Raw genomic sequence first — 18,116 nt, 5'->3', positions numbered from 1 at the left:
TTTTATCAAATTTACGATAGATGATTTTTCACCAATTTTTTGTTTACCACTAAATTTTAAATAATGCTAACAATAGGTAATTTGTTTTTCATTTGCTTTTATTGTACTTAAAAATGTAAACCAGTTGGACTTGATGCCTTATAGTATTCATTGCCAGTCGAAACTTTGGATCAAAATTTTACAATGAAAAGTATCAAACCTTACCCTGTAATCTTTTATTTGTTTAAAGGTACTGATGTTCAAGTTCTGATGAAATCAATTGTTACAGCTACCTTATTATTAAGATTATTACTATAAATTGTAAATGACACAATTGTAAGTCGACACGAATGACGATATATAGATTTGTTAGTACAAAAACAAACGTTATTATTACTCCTTTTTCTATGAATTATCTATAAAATATAGAAAATTCATCATTTCAATGTTTATGACATATATATATGATAATGTATATGACAACATTCATAATTTTTTGCACTCAAACTTAATATAACCTTTTTATTTCATATTCTACCTACATCATCTATGATCTGCGTGAACAATAAAATCAATTATTTTTTGTTTCCTTTTTTGTAAGTCCAAAATGTTTCTGCCATCTGTCGGTACTGTCGGAATAAGTCAGCAGGGATTAAAAGTGCATTCGCTGTTTTATTTAGAATCCGTTTTCGAACTGAAGTAATTCGATCTGCTTTCAATCGTCGTTTTGTTTTCGCACGAAAGTATTGCGCCTTTAGTTTGCTTAACACGGTAACTCTACACTACGTGTTCGCACCCCTATTGACACTTCCTATCAAAACATACAAGGGAATTAAAAAAAAGAATAATATATTTTGAAGACTGAATACTTTAGTCACGTTTCTGGTTAAGGGTAACGAGTAAGACAGAAACAACAGTCGACTAAAAAGCTTCATTTAGCTGGAATTTATAATCATAATGAGTTCTACACTACATTTATTCATGTTTTTTATTGTAGACAATGTGTATTCGTCCAAGATTTTGATTTAAGAGGTGTATATTTGTAAATAGATGTCCGATGAAAATTCGCCAGTGTAGTTGGTTCCGCCGCTTCTTCTACATATGCGCTTTGGAAGCGATAGTAGTTATAATAAGATTTAAGTGATGTGACGTCAATAAGTGATACCTTGTATCCAATTTTGAAAATAAATCTATTCTATTCTTATAATCTACACATACTGATAGATTATTTTAATACAAACCCAAACTATTCCTCTTTACATTTACCCAAATTATTTACACAAAATGATTATTTATGCCGAAGAATCATCATTGAATTCTCATAAAACTATGAACATCCCTAAAACCTATAAAAGGGAACGACTCGTACCACTAATCAATTTCACTGAAAATAACCCCATAGGAAATCTGTTACCGGGACATTTTCATTGAATTCGTGAATCAAACATTGATCTGGACTGCATTAACCGTACGTTTACGATCGCCGATATAAATCGTAGATATCACCATCCATAAAACAAACCGCGGGATTACCGATTTAAATTCGTCGATATCGAAGCAGTTAAAGGGGCCTTTATAAATTAACGACGCCAATTTCCCTAATGACATTGTAAAAGGGAAGTTTACGATTAACGATTTTTGTATTCACAATTGTATAGCGAACAATTTTACACGGTCTATCTATGATAAACACAGCGATTTGTAACATATATATATTTATATAAATATTTTATAGTCGATTTATGGTTTAAATGCAAAAGTTTAGAAACTTGTTAAAAATTTATATGTTTTGCGAATAGATTTAATATAGATTGTATATTTGAAGACTTTTCAAAGGTATTAAAGTAATTGTGACCCAGTCTTTACTTAGTAATTTTTAGTTAGGTGCCTAAAGTGGAATACATTGTTCCTCTGTCGCCCCAAGGGACGCCAACAGTAACTTCAACAGAGCATAGTTTAGGATTCCCCGAATTCAATCTGTGATGTTAGTGTATTTCTAATTCCCTGAGTAGGTGGTAGTGTAGGGTGTCTATCTAATCCATTGTAAGCGTCCTAAACACCGAAGCCATTGTAGTCCTGACAAATCGAAATCGTGGAATTAGCAACAATGTTGGGCAATTTGTAATTGAATTAACAGTAAAGCAAAAAGAAAATTGGATAAAATAGTTGGTGTTGTACTTCCAACTAAACAACAAGGAATGAAAATTATACCATTGGTTCCCATCTCTAGATTAGAGTATTGATGTTGGCTTTAAATGTTCCGGTTCGATAAAGATATCAAAGTCTACCTTAAACCCAACATAGTTTTGTTTTTAATACATTTGTTATTCTGAAAAATAGTTAATTAAGTCCAAAGTCTCATTTATAATTATTGATTGTAAAGCTAGGGATACGCTAAAGATGAAAAAAAATTCAAGTGACATAAAGCCTTGTAAAGATTTGGCAATTACTTTGCAGGTTCTATCCTGTCTTTACTATCTATATAACTAGAGGAATAGGATAAGCGGATTATCTATAATAGAAATGCCATACTCCAGTTTCCAGTTCGAATTTTAAACACAAACTTGAGAACATTTCACTTATTTTAAAAAGTATAGTCTTCAAACTCAAACTTGAAAATAAACGTGAAATATGTACTTTGATAAAAAACACGAATAAACCACAAAAATAATAACAATAACTTAGATTAACATATGAGAACAGAACAGAAGAAACGGAAACCTAACATAATATTCCAAACCAAAGCTTAATTAAGAGTAGGCACCTCAGCAGAAACTAATTAAACTTATTCCATTATTCTGCAAACGAAATTTAAGAGAACGGAGACAAGTTGCAAGAAAGATTTAGTATTATTTAGTTAGTTTGAGATTTCTCTTTGCGCCCGCTTTAAATTGAATTTAATTGCATGCACCATATAAAAGTACATTATTAAACTGTCATTTATTTATTTCATGATGACTTATATGTCGATAATATCTAATCTAATACGAATTTATTTAATTCAGTAGTTATTCAAGCCTACTGGAGTAAACATTTATAAAGAGTTTTAATAGATTATGCACAAGGTGAATTATGAAGTAAAGACATACTCGTAATTAACATAATCAAAATATTAGATTAATTAGTTATTGAAAAACATTTTGATTGCGTAAAAGTAAAGAGGCGATTAAAAACTTAATTGCTGTCTTTATCAATTGTGGACGTAAGAGTAAACGGTTTTAATAAAATGATTTGATGTAGGTACCCAAGATCGCAATTCGGAAGATAAATTAAAAATGAGAATTCCAATAGTCGCATCATTCACGAATGCGTGAATTGTCATCAGAATGATTGCACAATCGCGTAACTTGAATTGAACGATGAAATCGCTGAAAAATCGGCTTTAGGTGCAATTTCGGAAAGTATTGATGAGTGAAACACAAAGGCGATGGTGGGGATTAAGTAACTTGCGGGCCTTCAGTGTTCGGCACAAAGGATGAAATTTTCCACTGAAGAATTTTGATGCTTCCTAGCAACAATAGTTGAAGCAGACGTCGGCGGCACCCGATGAGTGTTTTATGACTGGAATTTTGGGGTTCTGCGATTGTTTAAAGTGAACAATGCTGCTTTAATGTGGCTACTCGTTGTAAGATAGTGTTGAGATAGTATTTATTAAAGATATTTGAAATATTATTGTTCAAATTTGATGTACTTGTTTTTTTTGGCGTTGAGATTTTTTGCATGATCAAATTTTATTTGTCTACCTACCTATCCATGATGGTATGGCAGCTCCAACAGTATCTTCAAGGTATTTACGGATAGTTGGGACAACCTTGGCAAGGCGATGGCTGATGCTTTTTGAAAAATTTTAATTATGGCTTAGGCTAAGGCGACCTTAGGTCAAAAGTTCCAGCAGAAATTTTTTCTTCAGTTTTAATAAACTCTCCAAAAAATCAAACATACTTCCTTTGCAGATTTGCAGATTTATACAATGCAAATTAATGCAGTAAATAAACAATATGCCACAGTGGCATCCATTCGTCTTTCATCAGAATAACCGAATGTTTTCGAATTCCGAACGGTCACATTATATTTGTAACAATATCGCTTTTATGTTTACAGGACACAAAATTAAAATAATTTCATTAATTTGTGCGCAATTACATTTTCGTGCAAATTGAACTTATCGACGGAATTTCAGAATTGCCGGCAGCGCAGCAGTTGTAGCCACTACTAATGAAACAAATTTCTGTTACTAATTAGCATGTTTGTGTGATGGTATAATTGTTTCGAGAGACGATACTCGTGTTTTATCTGTACGTATTAACTGAATAAAGGAAATTTGTATTAATTTCTTGCTTTCTCTTTTTAATTTCTCTTTTACAAGCCATAGACTGCTGGCCAGTGCTGTTGGATGTTTTTACACTAAAAGTGTATTTGTACAGTTGCTATTTTTAAAAAGATTTGGTTCTTTCAAGTGGAAAATTCGAAAATTCTTATTTAACAGATGACTACTTGATGGAAAGCAAAAATGCTGAGGTATGTCTATATCAACGTAAGTAAATATCGTTTACCATGATTAGTATTGTAAGTTATATCAATTAATACGTATATTTTTATTGTTGTTGTTAATGCTAATAAAGCAAGCTTTTTGTCCCGCATATAAATTCAGAATGTTTTCGCCTGTCCACAAAATATGCATTATTTTCGCATGAACGCGTTATCGGTGCAGTTTCATCAACACAGTATTACCCGAAATGGCTCGTTTATAACCCGCGAAAAGCCAAATATATGTCCGCGAGATGAAATATTAATATACCTTTAGTAAGATTATGTTTTTAAATTCACACACGCCTGATTAAACTTGGTCGTTTTTTGATTTATCAAACAAATGTCATGTCTCTGTTCCATAAGAAGTCACAAGGGTATGTCGAATCGTCGGTCGTAGCTCCGTTAATCTGGATGGCATTATGATGACATTGAGTGACAAGTTGCTAGTCCATCGCTTTGAAGAGGAATCCCAATTTTTTTAAGATTTCCTTTTGTTTTTTTTTAATCTGCGCTTTAAGAAAAGCAGCTCGCACTCATTAGTTTTTCTTTCTAACAGACCAGCATGGTAAAATTTTAGATGTAGTATCTATTGAAGATTTAAGAAAAGTAAGTCCTTTTGAATAAACTAATACTTTACCTACCATTACTAATATACATTCTTTATTTGATCGAAAACTCAATTTCAGTTACAAATGACAAAACATGGGTACAAATAGTTTGTTATTTAAAACCTTACTTACTAGTTTCATTAAACGAAAATGTACGACATTGTTTAAATTTTAAAAGCAGTCATAGAGGTTATTTTTTGTCAAAAATGTATATGCTACAATAATTCAGAAATAGAAACAAAGTGAGTTTTAAGAAGGCGTTTCGATGAACGATAAATAGACCGATCTATTCAAATACCTGAATGTTGGAATTGGGAAACCATTTGACGAAGGTACGTACCTTGTGTCCTCAATCCTTTGTCTCGGGAGAACACAATGGACAATCGCAATGGTTTGAAGATGCGATATGGGACACCCTTGCCCGGCTTCTACGTGACTAAATTTTGAACGAAATATTTCGTAGAATAACATTTCAAGAAATAAGTAATATCATCGCTTAGGCGAGTTTAGGGAATAGGTGGAATAACTTTTAGTGCCAAAAGCTTACAGGTATTTAATATTGCAATCACGAATTTATTCCTTTTATTATTTATAGAATTATATCCCAAACGGGTGCGGAGGAAAGTGCAACCGAGAACAAGAAGAGATAAGAGAGATAGAGTGTAAATTTTGTTTGACCATGTATTTACTTGGTATGTAAAGGAAGAGTTTTCAATAATTCTTAACCTTAAAAAATACCGTTCATTTTCAATAAAATAAATTACGTAAATTGTACTCAGTAATAATTTAGAGTGCCATTCATGAATTGTAATTTGTGTATCAACGTGAATTAATAAAATAAATCTCGTCACATACGTTTTGCAACTTACAACTTTCTTAAATGACGATGACTATAATGAAAGGAAACCACAAAACAAAAGCGCAGTTCATTCCTCTTTCAGAGCCATAATTGCTTCTAGAATAATAAACGTGCAACTACAAATGAGTTGTGGTCAACGGTCAAAGTCGTATAAGTTTGGTTTGCGTCAGAACATTGCACGGCGTCCCTCCTTCACTTATTGTGTATTTTTTTCTTTCTCTGCTCTTGCCCGGATAAGTGCTAGCTTTCTTTCATTTCGTCCAGTTTTTGTTTAGTCACAGGCATTTGTCTCTCATCTAGTTTCCTTTTCATATCTTTTGTTTTGTAATTGAGTTTTCAAAATCGTGAGTGTTAGAGATTTTAGAGGTAGCTAATAGATAATTAAAGCCTATAAATTGTATTCTCCATCCTTTAGATAAAATGGATTTGACCACAAGATAGACATTGCATTGTTTTATTATATGACATAGCATTAATAAATACACACTTAGATGTCTATATAGGTTATTTCAAAATCAAGTCTAGAAATTCGTAAAAAATGAATCCTAACATTGATACAATGATAATAAAATTTTGATAGAATACCTATTTTATGTTGTACTTATTAAAAAGAGACGAGAAATCACATATAACATATGTGAGTAAATACAGAGATCCTTTCATTAAAAGCTATTCAGCGCTAACGTACGAACAAGTTTCGCAAAACATTGCCCTCACTAATGACAGACTACGAGCCGTGTCCATCCTCCCGCTCACTGCAGCAAAGAATCATCCAAAACTTATTCAACCCTTTGAGCCTGACCCGACCATCATCGTTCAAGCTTTAACCCTTATAATTAGCAACATAATAGTAGCTACTTCTGCTTTCTACGTTCCAAGCATTTTACGGTGCAATATTCTGCCCTCAGAATTATTTAAATTGCGTCACGTGTGGGATAGGAGTGGTAAAAAATCCCTACCATCTTGAATTGCAAAATGGAGTTTTAATAAGAAATTCGGCAAAAAATAAACTTGTGAGGCGTGCATGCGTTGCGTGCAGCTGACGCCAAAAATATGGCATTATTATGATGGCCCTAATCTACTTCACGGTCGGGTGGACGGGACGCCGCTGTCGATTACAATAACCGACTTAATATGCCCGATAATCGGTTTTGCTATTCGAAAACATCCATGATTGACACTTTTGATGACGTTTGAGTTGAAGCGAAATCCCCAAATTCGCAATCACAATCCGTCGAAGAGGGGAAATGTTGTTAACAATATAAATAAAACTTAAATTACATTTAGCTCCTGTGTCAATAAGTAGCGCAAATTGGGAGATTTCATGAACTAAAAAGTGGTCTTACATAGCTAAATTCGTGCCTTTATCTCGGAGAAGAAGCCGAAGACTACATATTTCCAATAGCCATTATCATTGCATACTTCTTTCGCTTCATCCACATTCATAACTCTCTCCGCACAAAGAATTGGACATTTCTCTAGAACACATAACAGTAATTGGTTGTTTCGAATTAATCAAATATATGTTAAATGTGGTATTAGTGGATTTTCATTAAGTGTAACGAGGCTTAATGATAGAAGTTTCCTGATTCATTAGAGCCCCTACAAACTGTTTAAGCCCTTAATGTTTAATGGAAGCGGTAAGGTCTGAACGATGACGATAGTGCAGAGTTGTGGAATCTTCAGCTAATTGTTTTATAATTTTAATTTTATTCATTAAAATATTCAAGATATCAAGAATAATTTCATATTAGGCAAAAACCGTAATAATTTTACAACCGAATAAATTAAATTTCAAAGAAACTGGTGCTTGCTTAATGATCATCAAGTTTTAGTAAGCTTTAGTTAAGTTCGCTATTATGATTCATATAGTAAAGAAAAGAAAAGAATCCCCCAAAAATTATTCACAAAGGATAAAAATTTTGCTCATTTAAACATTAGCTGGTTAAATATAAAACTATTATAATGACAATATTTTAATGGACTTCGATCCTAATGACTTTCATGTAATTCTATATGTTCTTTCTAGTTTATACCTCAAAATACATGAAATAAATTGGATTTAATAAAAATTCTAAATCAAAACAAAGACCTAACCAAGTGAGCTGAGTGGTACTTACTTATCATCGCAAGATTTCCCATGTGGGAAAAATATAAAAAGGCGACTTCAAACCATATCAATAAAAGAGAAATATTAACTACAACTGTATTAAATAAAATCTTTTCTGGTGGCATCATCTCTGGTGGGGCAATGAAACAAAAGGAAGTTTCCATCTCACTTACACACTAGTAAGTTAATATTTCCCTCTCACTTTGCGTACCCTTGAATGCGTCTCCGTTACGAACGTGTAGTGAGTACATACTTGCATTGCGTTTGTGTGCGAACGTTATCTGCGTATCATGCATTCATGATTTTCAAAGAAGTTTTAACTTAACACCATTAATAATCCTGTATTTTTTGATAGTAAAATAATTTTAACAGCATTTAATTTAAAAATAAGGGTACCAAACAACGTTGTTTTGTTGATTTCGCTAGAAATCACAAGAAAGCAATAAAAATAGTTAATATCTATTCCTATATCTTGACCATTATTAACTAGAACGAATTATATGATTATGACTAAGGACATTGGCAGAAGTGAAATAGGTAAAAATCAAATGCCCATAAAATACTATATAACTTTTAAAACTGTTTAAAAAAGGCAGGTTAAAAATAGAAGTTACTTTTTAACACTAATGTTATTGTCTGCATCGTAGTCACTGGACAGTGAAAAATAATAGCGTTTTAAGTATATTCTTTAGCCTAAAACGATGCTGGTTTATTTAGTGGCTTGATACTTATCATTCTTTGAAACATTTATTTTTGAAAGTCACTATTCTAGGTTTTTAAGGTTTTCGATCACATTTACATTGTTATGTGTCACTTAACATTTTGATGGCAATTCGTGTTATTAAGAAATTATCATTATATGAAATTCGTATACGAGATGTTAGAATTAGGTTTTTTTTACTGTGCTTATAATATAAATGAATTAATATTATCACTTACCTCGTCTATGTCTCATATGATATTTATTCTTAGTAACAGGTCCGGAACAGCATGGTTGTTCATAGTAAAGGTTGTAGGAATTGTCCACAACTGTTGTCTGTACCGTCTGGGATTGAACCTGCCACCCCAGTCCAATGACCAGGTACAAGAACCACCGAACAACGACTGCTAAAGCACCCATAGTCCGAACTTTAGATTGATACATTTTCAGTTACTTTCACTGACACAACACCAACAATAAGTCTTTTATTTTACAAGTCCGAAGACATTGCCGATAACACTGAAAAAGAGGATAATGAGTGTAAATTTGATTTTTTAGTTGAAGAAATTCTTTTTTCGAAAAGCGTTCTTCTTAAAACGTTAATCTATCAAATAGCTCCAGAATCTAAGTTATTTTTAGAAGTTGAAAATAATTGAACCTGTAGAAGCGTTGCTTTTGAGAAAACTTTTTTTGCGACGGTTTGCGTATTAGGCCTAAAAATAGGCCTATCGAATCAAATGCGTCGGCTAAGTCTAGATATAAAGTGACACCACTGTGTGAAGGAAAATGAAATTGAATTACTTAATCATTACGCACTTGACAAATTAACATTTATATACGAGTTAAAAGCTGTTATTTTTTTAATTTAGTAAAGTGTTGTACAGAATAATTAATTTTGGGGAAAAATTATCAAAGCAGACTATGACCTATAATCACAGCATGACCTATTGTTTTTATTAATACTAGATACTAGATTATGATAATTTGGTCTTAATTATTAATTTAAAATATGAATTATTATTATTATGTTACGTAGAGCGTCTCATTGTTGATAAACAATAACAAAAGTAAAGAATAAATCGATATGAAACACAATATATCATAATAGCAATTACGAATGCAACCAAACCAACAACCGTAATGTTTGCAACAAATGTCCCAGTCATAGACTCGAATAGAAATATAACGAGACCAATAAACCAAATAATGGGGAACTAGAATACAGCAACATACGCCCATTGCACAATAAAAATGATAATTTTGCTTGTTGATTTAATATTAACAAAAAATGGATGTTATGGAGCCGTAATGGGTAAAAAACCCATTATGGTGGTATAACGCACACCTCGCCGTAATGAAAACCGCATCTATGCAGGGGTTCACCCACCCTTTATCCTATTAAGAATGATATTTTTAATTGCCTTAATGCAGAAATCTTGTTCAGAAAAAAAATGATTTACTTTATACACGAATATAAGACTTTTAATGACATATAATCATGATAACTATCTCCTTTTTCTCTAACAACAGTACGTATTCTAAATATCACTTTACGTCAAGTAGTATAAATTTCTTCAACTGGCTTCATTTTTAAACCCTTCGCTATTTTATTTGCAGCCTTTCGGTAAATTTAACTTGAACCTTTAAGGACTATCCTTGTCATATGACCGATAATCTTTCACAAACGCGGTGTGGGATCTCCCCGTGAATGAATTCAGATGCATTAAGTAGATATCAAACTTTGAAATGGATTTCGTTGGGGGGATGTCATTTAATATGCAAAATTCCGTGAGTGCGAAATTTAATTTGATTGTAATGATGATTAAGTTTTCTGTTGATAAAGTAGTTGTAAATTATCTCAATTCATCAGATATAGATTTACTTACTTACACATTTCTCTAGTAAGGTTAATATTTTGTTGTGATTATATATGATACAAGTAAATGAAATGATTGAACTAAGAATAACAATAATTATGAGTTTTGATTAAGCTAGACCATTAAATAAATTTATATCAAATAGTATTTATACAATATTTATAATTATTTCTTACTTGATCATCATTTACAAATTTAAGCAATTATAGTAAAACTTTTTTTACATTAGGAATGAGGATATTTTCAAAAGTGATTCCATAAAGCCTATCGCTATAAACCCTACCCCTATCACGAGAAAGTACAAGCTTAGTGCTGTGTCGCCTATAGACTTCCCAAATTTTATTTCGAATGATTAATGATGTAGGTTTATCGCATGAGCGATTTTTGTTCAATTGACAGAAGATCCTTTGCAGTACCAGTAAATATTTAAATCCCCCACTTTCAAATATTACTTTAAGGGTATCAACGTTCACACACGAGTATTATTTTGTGTATATCCAAAGGGATTTCAGATAAGAAGTTAAGAGAATTTTAAATGTTTGAAAAATGATGTTGTCATATTGCTTTTATTGATTAATGGTAAACACACGTGTTTGACATAACTTCAGTTACTTATAAACTTTACTCTTAAAATATTATAAAAGTGAATTGATTGACAATTTATTAACATTTAGGTTTTATCTATCTTTAGTTTTTAGTATGTACAATAAATTTGAATTCAGATGAAGTTCTTATATTTATCAACTTATTGTAATCAGATGATGCAGATAGTTAACCTTCTTCATAGAACCTTAAATCTCTCTTTAAAGCTTTGAAAATCAAGTATTATGTTACCCAAAGATAGGTATATATTCTCTGTATGCGTTAGTTATGTTTATGTTATGATTCATTTCGGCACGGTCGCACGGCTCACAATATTCCGAGAAAAAAGTGGTCGGACGTCTTTTGGGCAGTGTGTATGGCCATCCCAACCGGTTCTTTAATGATGTCTTCATTACTAGTGATTCACTGTAGAACCACTTATGCTTTCTGATAGAACATTTTATTTATTGCTATTACCCGAGGCGGGTTTTATTTATGTAACGATCTGATTGAGCGGTAGATAGAGCAATGAATTATTGTATACTGTTTACGCAACAGGAAAATATTAATATAAAAAAACTCAAGTATAATGAAGAGATGGTCAAAATGCAGAGTTAACCAATACTAATATTTTTTACAATTATAAAGGAAAAAAGAATTCGATGATACTAATAATAGAAAATTTATAATGTCATAAAAGACAGAAGACTATTTGACTGACTGACCTAGTTATTGCTGTAAAATTAACAGCATTTTTGAATTGTTCTACATAAGTATTTTTTGGTTAATACGTATAATATCTGCTAACCCACCAGAAAGTAATTAGACATCAAGGATTTTGGAAACATTGGTGCGTAATTTCATTATAAGGGTTCATTAAGCGGATTTTAATCTCCCTTAATATCTGTCGATCTCGTTTCGCAATGCGATTACACCGTTACTGCCGCCTATTGCACGACAGGCTACGCACATAATGAGCGAAGAATGTTAAGAAATTTCATCCGACAACCCATTGAGGCAGCCCTCCCAATTGTGCGAAGGTGTTCCGATTGAATGGGGGTACGTATAATGAAATTTCGCCTCGATAAAGACCAGTGAGCCCGTAACACAATACTTGATGTTTCCTCCTCAACCCCGTATCCATGTCATGCTATTAAAAGCGCAAAAATATCAGCCAACACATCTTCGTTAACAAAATTAATGTTTGCCGGAATTAAAATTGCGGGTGTGTTATCTTTCCCAATCCGTGCTAGTGTTAGGTGAGCTTAATTAATCTCTTGATAAAGGCATGTCTGGGTGGGATTCCTGAATGTTGATGATTCATTGCCGCGAACAAACGTATTCGGGGTCAACTAACTTTAACTTAGTGACATTTTGATTCTGTTATATCATTAAGATAAAAACCTGGCATTATTTTCATTACATACATTAAATCACGCTTCTTTTACTCTGGAGGAGTAGGCAGAGAGAACATTTATCTACTTGTCACCAATCCTGCAAACTAATTTTGCTTCTTCGTGCCTGCCCGTTGATTTAACATACTCTTGAACTAACTTTTCGCCAGAATTTTTATTTCCTAATAATTAAATATATAACAAATTTACATTAATAAAAATTAGTGCTTGCCTATCTAGCATTAAAGAAATTAGTGTACAAAATTTTAGCGTTAATTAAGAGTAAGTTCGTTTATCAATGGTTGCGTTAATGTGAAGTAGGTAATCCTGGCGAACAAATTGGCTGCCCAAAAGAGATACGGCACGAGCCCTGGAAATTCGCTTTGAATTATTAATACAATACTGTTACAACAGCGAATTGTAAGCTCCTTAGCAAGGGAACTGAATAAATATCGGTGAGTCGATAGTGAGAGCGGCCCAAATACAAATAATATGGATACATGTGATATTACATTTACATAGATACAAAGGTATCCGTGAATGGGATAGATATTCATGTTTAAGGAGGTTACATTTTATAAAGCTACTATTACGGTTCATTTTACCTTTGTCAATATTTTTAAATAATTAACTCGTATATACCTGTTGTTAAGAATAAGAATTTTTTTTTTATATGTCATATTCTCAAGCCCCATACATACATACATACATACATATGATCACGTCTATATCCCTTGCGGGGTAGACAGAGCCAATAGTCTTGAAAAGACTGAATGGCCACGTTCAGCTATTTGGCTTAATGATAGAACCGAGATTCAAATAGTGACAGGTTGCTAGCCCATCGCCTAAAAGAGGAATCCTAAGTTTATAAGCCTATCCCTTAGTCGCCTTTTACGACATCCATGGGAAAGAGATGGAGTGGTCCTATTCTTTTTTGTAATAGTGCCGGGAACCACACGGCACCTAAGCCCCAAATTGGTTAAGTACTAAGGAATATAATATTTTTTGGGAAATTGGAAATCTTTTGTAGTAAATAAATAAAAAAAACCGATAATAAAAAAATATACTTCGATATATAAGTTAAATGATGTAGATAATGGTTGTGATTACGCAATGCATATATTTAAATTCCTTGCCTATTTAGGTATTTGGACAGAAGTGATTATAATAAGGAGTTAAAAATACAACTGAACAAAGTAGGCTGAAATGTTAAAAGCAGTGAAATAAGAAAATGCGAAGATATACCGTTACAAATAATTCTCAAATCTATGAAGATTCCAATTAATTATTAATCAAAATTATATCACAGCAACATTAATAATTCCGTTAATCAAAACGGATTACAAAGATGAGATTGTGTCGGAGCTAACACACTAAAGTTATTAATACTATTCGGTTACATAAACCTCAAGTCTAATTAGTTTCTGCAGTACAAAATCAATTAAATGCTACTAACGGAGCTATTGGTTCTCCTAAACCGCAACCTCCAGAAATGTTTCTGGAGGATTCAAAGGGATTCTCACAAACAGCCACAGTGAAATAATTGCAAAATTTATTATTAAATTCATAGGCTACTGTTACTACTTGTTAATTACAAACCACGTCACTTTTGCTAGGATTCGCTGAAATAAAATCTTTCTTTCAAAATGTGTATCAAATAACTTAGAGAACGTAAGTACGTTTTATATTAGGACCTAATTTTAGTTTTAACCCAATTTAAGAAACTGTAGATTAAAACCCTAATGGATAAGTTTTTCTCAAATGATTTTGATGTAACAATATGATTATTAAAGTTGACTTAATAAATGTTTGTAGTTCAACCTGCAATGGATGCGACACTTACAATCCAAACATAATTATAGCATCGACTAAAAATTAGTACAGAAATTAAATCCCTTTCAAAGTAGTAATTATAAAGATCGATACTTATTTTCAAAGGATTTTATATGAAAGCCGTACATATTCGATGTAACAATCTAATTTTGAACTTTAAATCACTTGGGAAAGCAGGTGTGCTGGTTTCTTTGACTAAACAATCATAATTTACTGTTTCTATTTATTTTAAGTGTTTAAAATTGTTGTCATGGAGAAGTTAACTCAGTATTCGTAACTTTTATGATAATAAAATAAACACAATTTGAAAGAACGTATTGTGCAAACTACAAATGTTAGGGTAGTCGAAGTTAACATTCTTTATTAAAAGTAATTCAAGTTTTTATACTAAAACAATTCTATTTCTGATCTTACAGGAAAATAAAATCTTAAACGAAAATTTCGCTCTGAACGTCTATAGTTTCAATAAATATGATGGCTTTACCGACCGCACGGCAGATTCGCGCGCTGGATTCAACCCACGTACGAAATGCACGTAAACGTCTGCCTCTAGTATTATTGATACAAATAGAGATATCAATTGTTTCGGACAAGGAGAAACAACGCGCCACCGTAGTAATTCTCCAGGCGAAATGGTAGGGTGCGTTATGGCCACTTTTATATCTGCGGGAAACTTTCGTCGTAATATCAAATGAGATTTTTACGAACTATGCGAGTAGCAGTAGGACATATTGCAATTGCTCTTTTCGGACGATTTCGGTTATGACCCATTGAAATTGGGAAAATAGTTTTTGTTACTGTGATTTTAGATTTAGTTTGTTATTTAGTGGAACCAATTACTCATAAGTTGATTCATGATAACATATATATTAAATTTGATATGGAGAGTCCGTTCCCAGAGTTTGAATATTGTTAATTTATTGTGACAAGTGGTAAGATTTAGTCTTAGCATATCCGTAGTTTATCTCTATTCAAAAATTTGAGATTTGATACATTGATATTTATGATCTTTCTTGTTTAGATTGTTTGGATTTCAGCCCTTTGATTCAAAAACTAAAATGAAGACACCACATTATGCTGTTCAAATTGGACAGGTTTTTATAAAGTTCAAAGTTACCTTCTGTCAACTCATTAAACACTCGTATATTTTTAATGATGTGAACACACTTTTGACTTAATACGCTCTCTTGGTCTTTATTGTCTTTGCTTTGTTTGTTTGTTGCTTGTTTTTTCTTTATATTTTTGCTGTATAATTGTACATGCCGTGTGGTATTTGGATCTTAATTCATTAAGCTAAACAGCTGAGCGTGGCCAATCAGTCTTTTCAAGACTGTTGGCTCTGTTTGCCCCGCAAGGGATATGGACGTGATTGTCTGTATGTATATGTACAAGATCTACTAAAACTTTTTTCAACATACCTATATTTAATCACAGCGGATTTTTGCAAAAATTGATGGTATCTTGATATTCTTATATTAATGTTACAATTTTCAAGGTTTACATAATTATTGAGTGTGATTGTTTTTTAATAATAATATCTTCAGCATATTATTTCATTTTTACCGTGTTTTATTACATTTTCGTGATTTGGCATACAGAGCTTTTTAGAATTCAGTACCTGTATCAACTGATAAATAAGATACATAATATTTATACATTCATATTTTTTTCACATTAAATTGAATAAGCAATGTTTTCTTTGTCAACAAATATACTTAGATAGATAGATAATTCATTTATTTGATTGCATTCCTGCTTGAATTTCCACCTTAATTATGTAACTTATTGTAACAAAAAAACTTCGGATCTTGGGTAAATTAGCTCAGAAATTTCATTTTAACCCAGAATATGCAATTGAAACAGATTTTTCCTGTTTGCTGGGACTATTCAGTATCGTTGGAATTTCCAAAAAAAAATGTGTGTTTGTCTTCCCAATCTTTTCAACCTGGTAAATATTTTGTTAAATTTAACGTAAAGAAAAACATATAGGTTTATTAAGTGGGTTGTTTATGAACTTTACAATGATTTAAGTCACCATGTGATTATAGACTTGTTACTGCCTAGGCGACATAAGATTTGAATTATTCAAGTTCATTAATTACTTAGTATATACGTATATACATTACGTCAGTCAAAATCATTTTGAGTTAGTATAGATAGTTTATAATTAATGTATTATTGTGTATTATTTTAAGTCTAATATAGAAGAGAAATATCAATTAGAGTTTCTTATTATTGGACATGTTTTTGACTATATAGTCTACGTTCTATATTAGCTGATGTCACTGGTTTGGTCTATTTTTACATCACGGTTGTTCAACTCAGCGTCTACAGACAGTCACTGGAATGGAAACTCAAATTACTACATGAAGTAGTCTTGTGTTTATGTTTCTAATTGAACATCTATTTCGAACGCGTTCTTTTGTAAGTTCAAAAACTTTATTTGGTCATTTGAATGAGTCAGTAATAACATTTTAATTATAAGTCGTTTCATTTTGGTTTTTGTTTACAAATACGTAACTATTTATATGTTCATTTAAATATTTTTTTAAAATAATGCCTTAAATTTTGATATCCTAAACAATATTCAAATTATTCTGATTTAAAAAGTAAGAAACACATGCTATATCTTCATTTATAACAACAAAAATTAAAACTTTAAGGCAAGAAAATTTCAATATGTGTTATGTTCCGTGATATCTTTCGAATATGGCAGGTAGGTAGTATTCTGGAGATATTTGATAGATGTTACAATGGCCTATACACGAATCGTGCGGCGACCAACCTCCTCTGTAGTCCGTTGAACCAAACACGTTGCAGTTTCACAAAAAATAAACAATCACAATGTCTGTAAAACAAACGGTCACTTTATTCCAATGAAATTATACTCAATTTCATAATACGAATATCAAAAATTAGATAACGTTATTTTATAAAACAAGTTTTTGTACTCGTAGCGTCACGAAGAAGTTAGACGTGAGCGATCTACACGCGTCCATCAGGCGTGCCGGCCGGCGCAGTACTAGCAGCTCTGGTCCCATTCCGTACAAAACTTTTAAGTCATGGAGACGGCAAAGCTATGTCGCGCCTCTACAACTCACGCACACAAACAAACCCGACACCCTATGCACAAACACGAAAGCGAGCTTCCAAGTTCACTAAATAAACGAACACCAACACAAGCGCGTGCCAACACCGTCTACCCCCTGTTCATGAGACGTCAGAGCGAGACGTGTATATCAACAATTCATTCCAGACTTCAAGTACGAGCGAGAGGCTAATACCGCAACAGATGTATATCATTTTACGCAGGTAAGTATTGAAAATGTTGGTGTGTACGAATGAGACGGCCTACAAATTTAGCTTAGGGAAAGCCGGTCGAGTGCGAGCGGGACGGGAACTATTCAAGTCACCCACTGTACATTCCTTCCTGATACCGGCGCGCCGTCGTACCTTTCGATCGTTCAAGTGGCAGATGAAGCTTTTAGGGTTGACACCTTATTATTGCTTTAGATAATAGAGATTGATCTTACGAGTCAATCAACAGTATTAATTTGTGTGATATCAAAGACGAATATTCCGTGGAACATTTAAAAATTTGTTTCATAAAAATATAAATATTTAGGTTTCAATTTTTATTAGGA

At 32.3% G+C, this 18,116-nt stretch overlaps 1 protein-coding gene across 1 annotated transcript in view; it reads right to left on the bottom strand.

Moving 5' to 3' along the window:
- Positions 1–17,470, bottom strand: part of LOC106140536 (semaphorin-2A) — a 132,035-nt gene extending 114,565 nt beyond the window's left edge. Inside the window, exons 1-2 of the mRNA XM_060948299.1 lie at positions 17,258–17,470; positions 9,026–9,305 (exon numbers count right to left, since the gene is read on the bottom strand). Coding sequence (XP_060804282.1) covers positions 9,026–9,230 — 205 coding nt within the window. The 5' untranslated portion in view covers positions 9,231–9,305; positions 17,258–17,470. The remainder of the gene's footprint in view (positions 1–9,025; positions 9,306–17,257) is intronic.
- Between the last annotated feature and the right edge of the window lie 646 nt (positions 17,471–18,116).

This window comes from Amyelois transitella, chromosome 15, assembly GCF_032362555.1.
Source record: "Amyelois transitella isolate CPQ chromosome 15, ilAmyTran1.1, whole genome shotgun sequence".
NCBI lineage: Eukaryota > Metazoa > Arthropoda > Insecta > Lepidoptera > Pyralidae > Amyelois > Amyelois transitella.
Note: the sequence above shows the minus strand (reverse complement) of the source record. Positions and strands in the feature narration are given on the sequence as shown.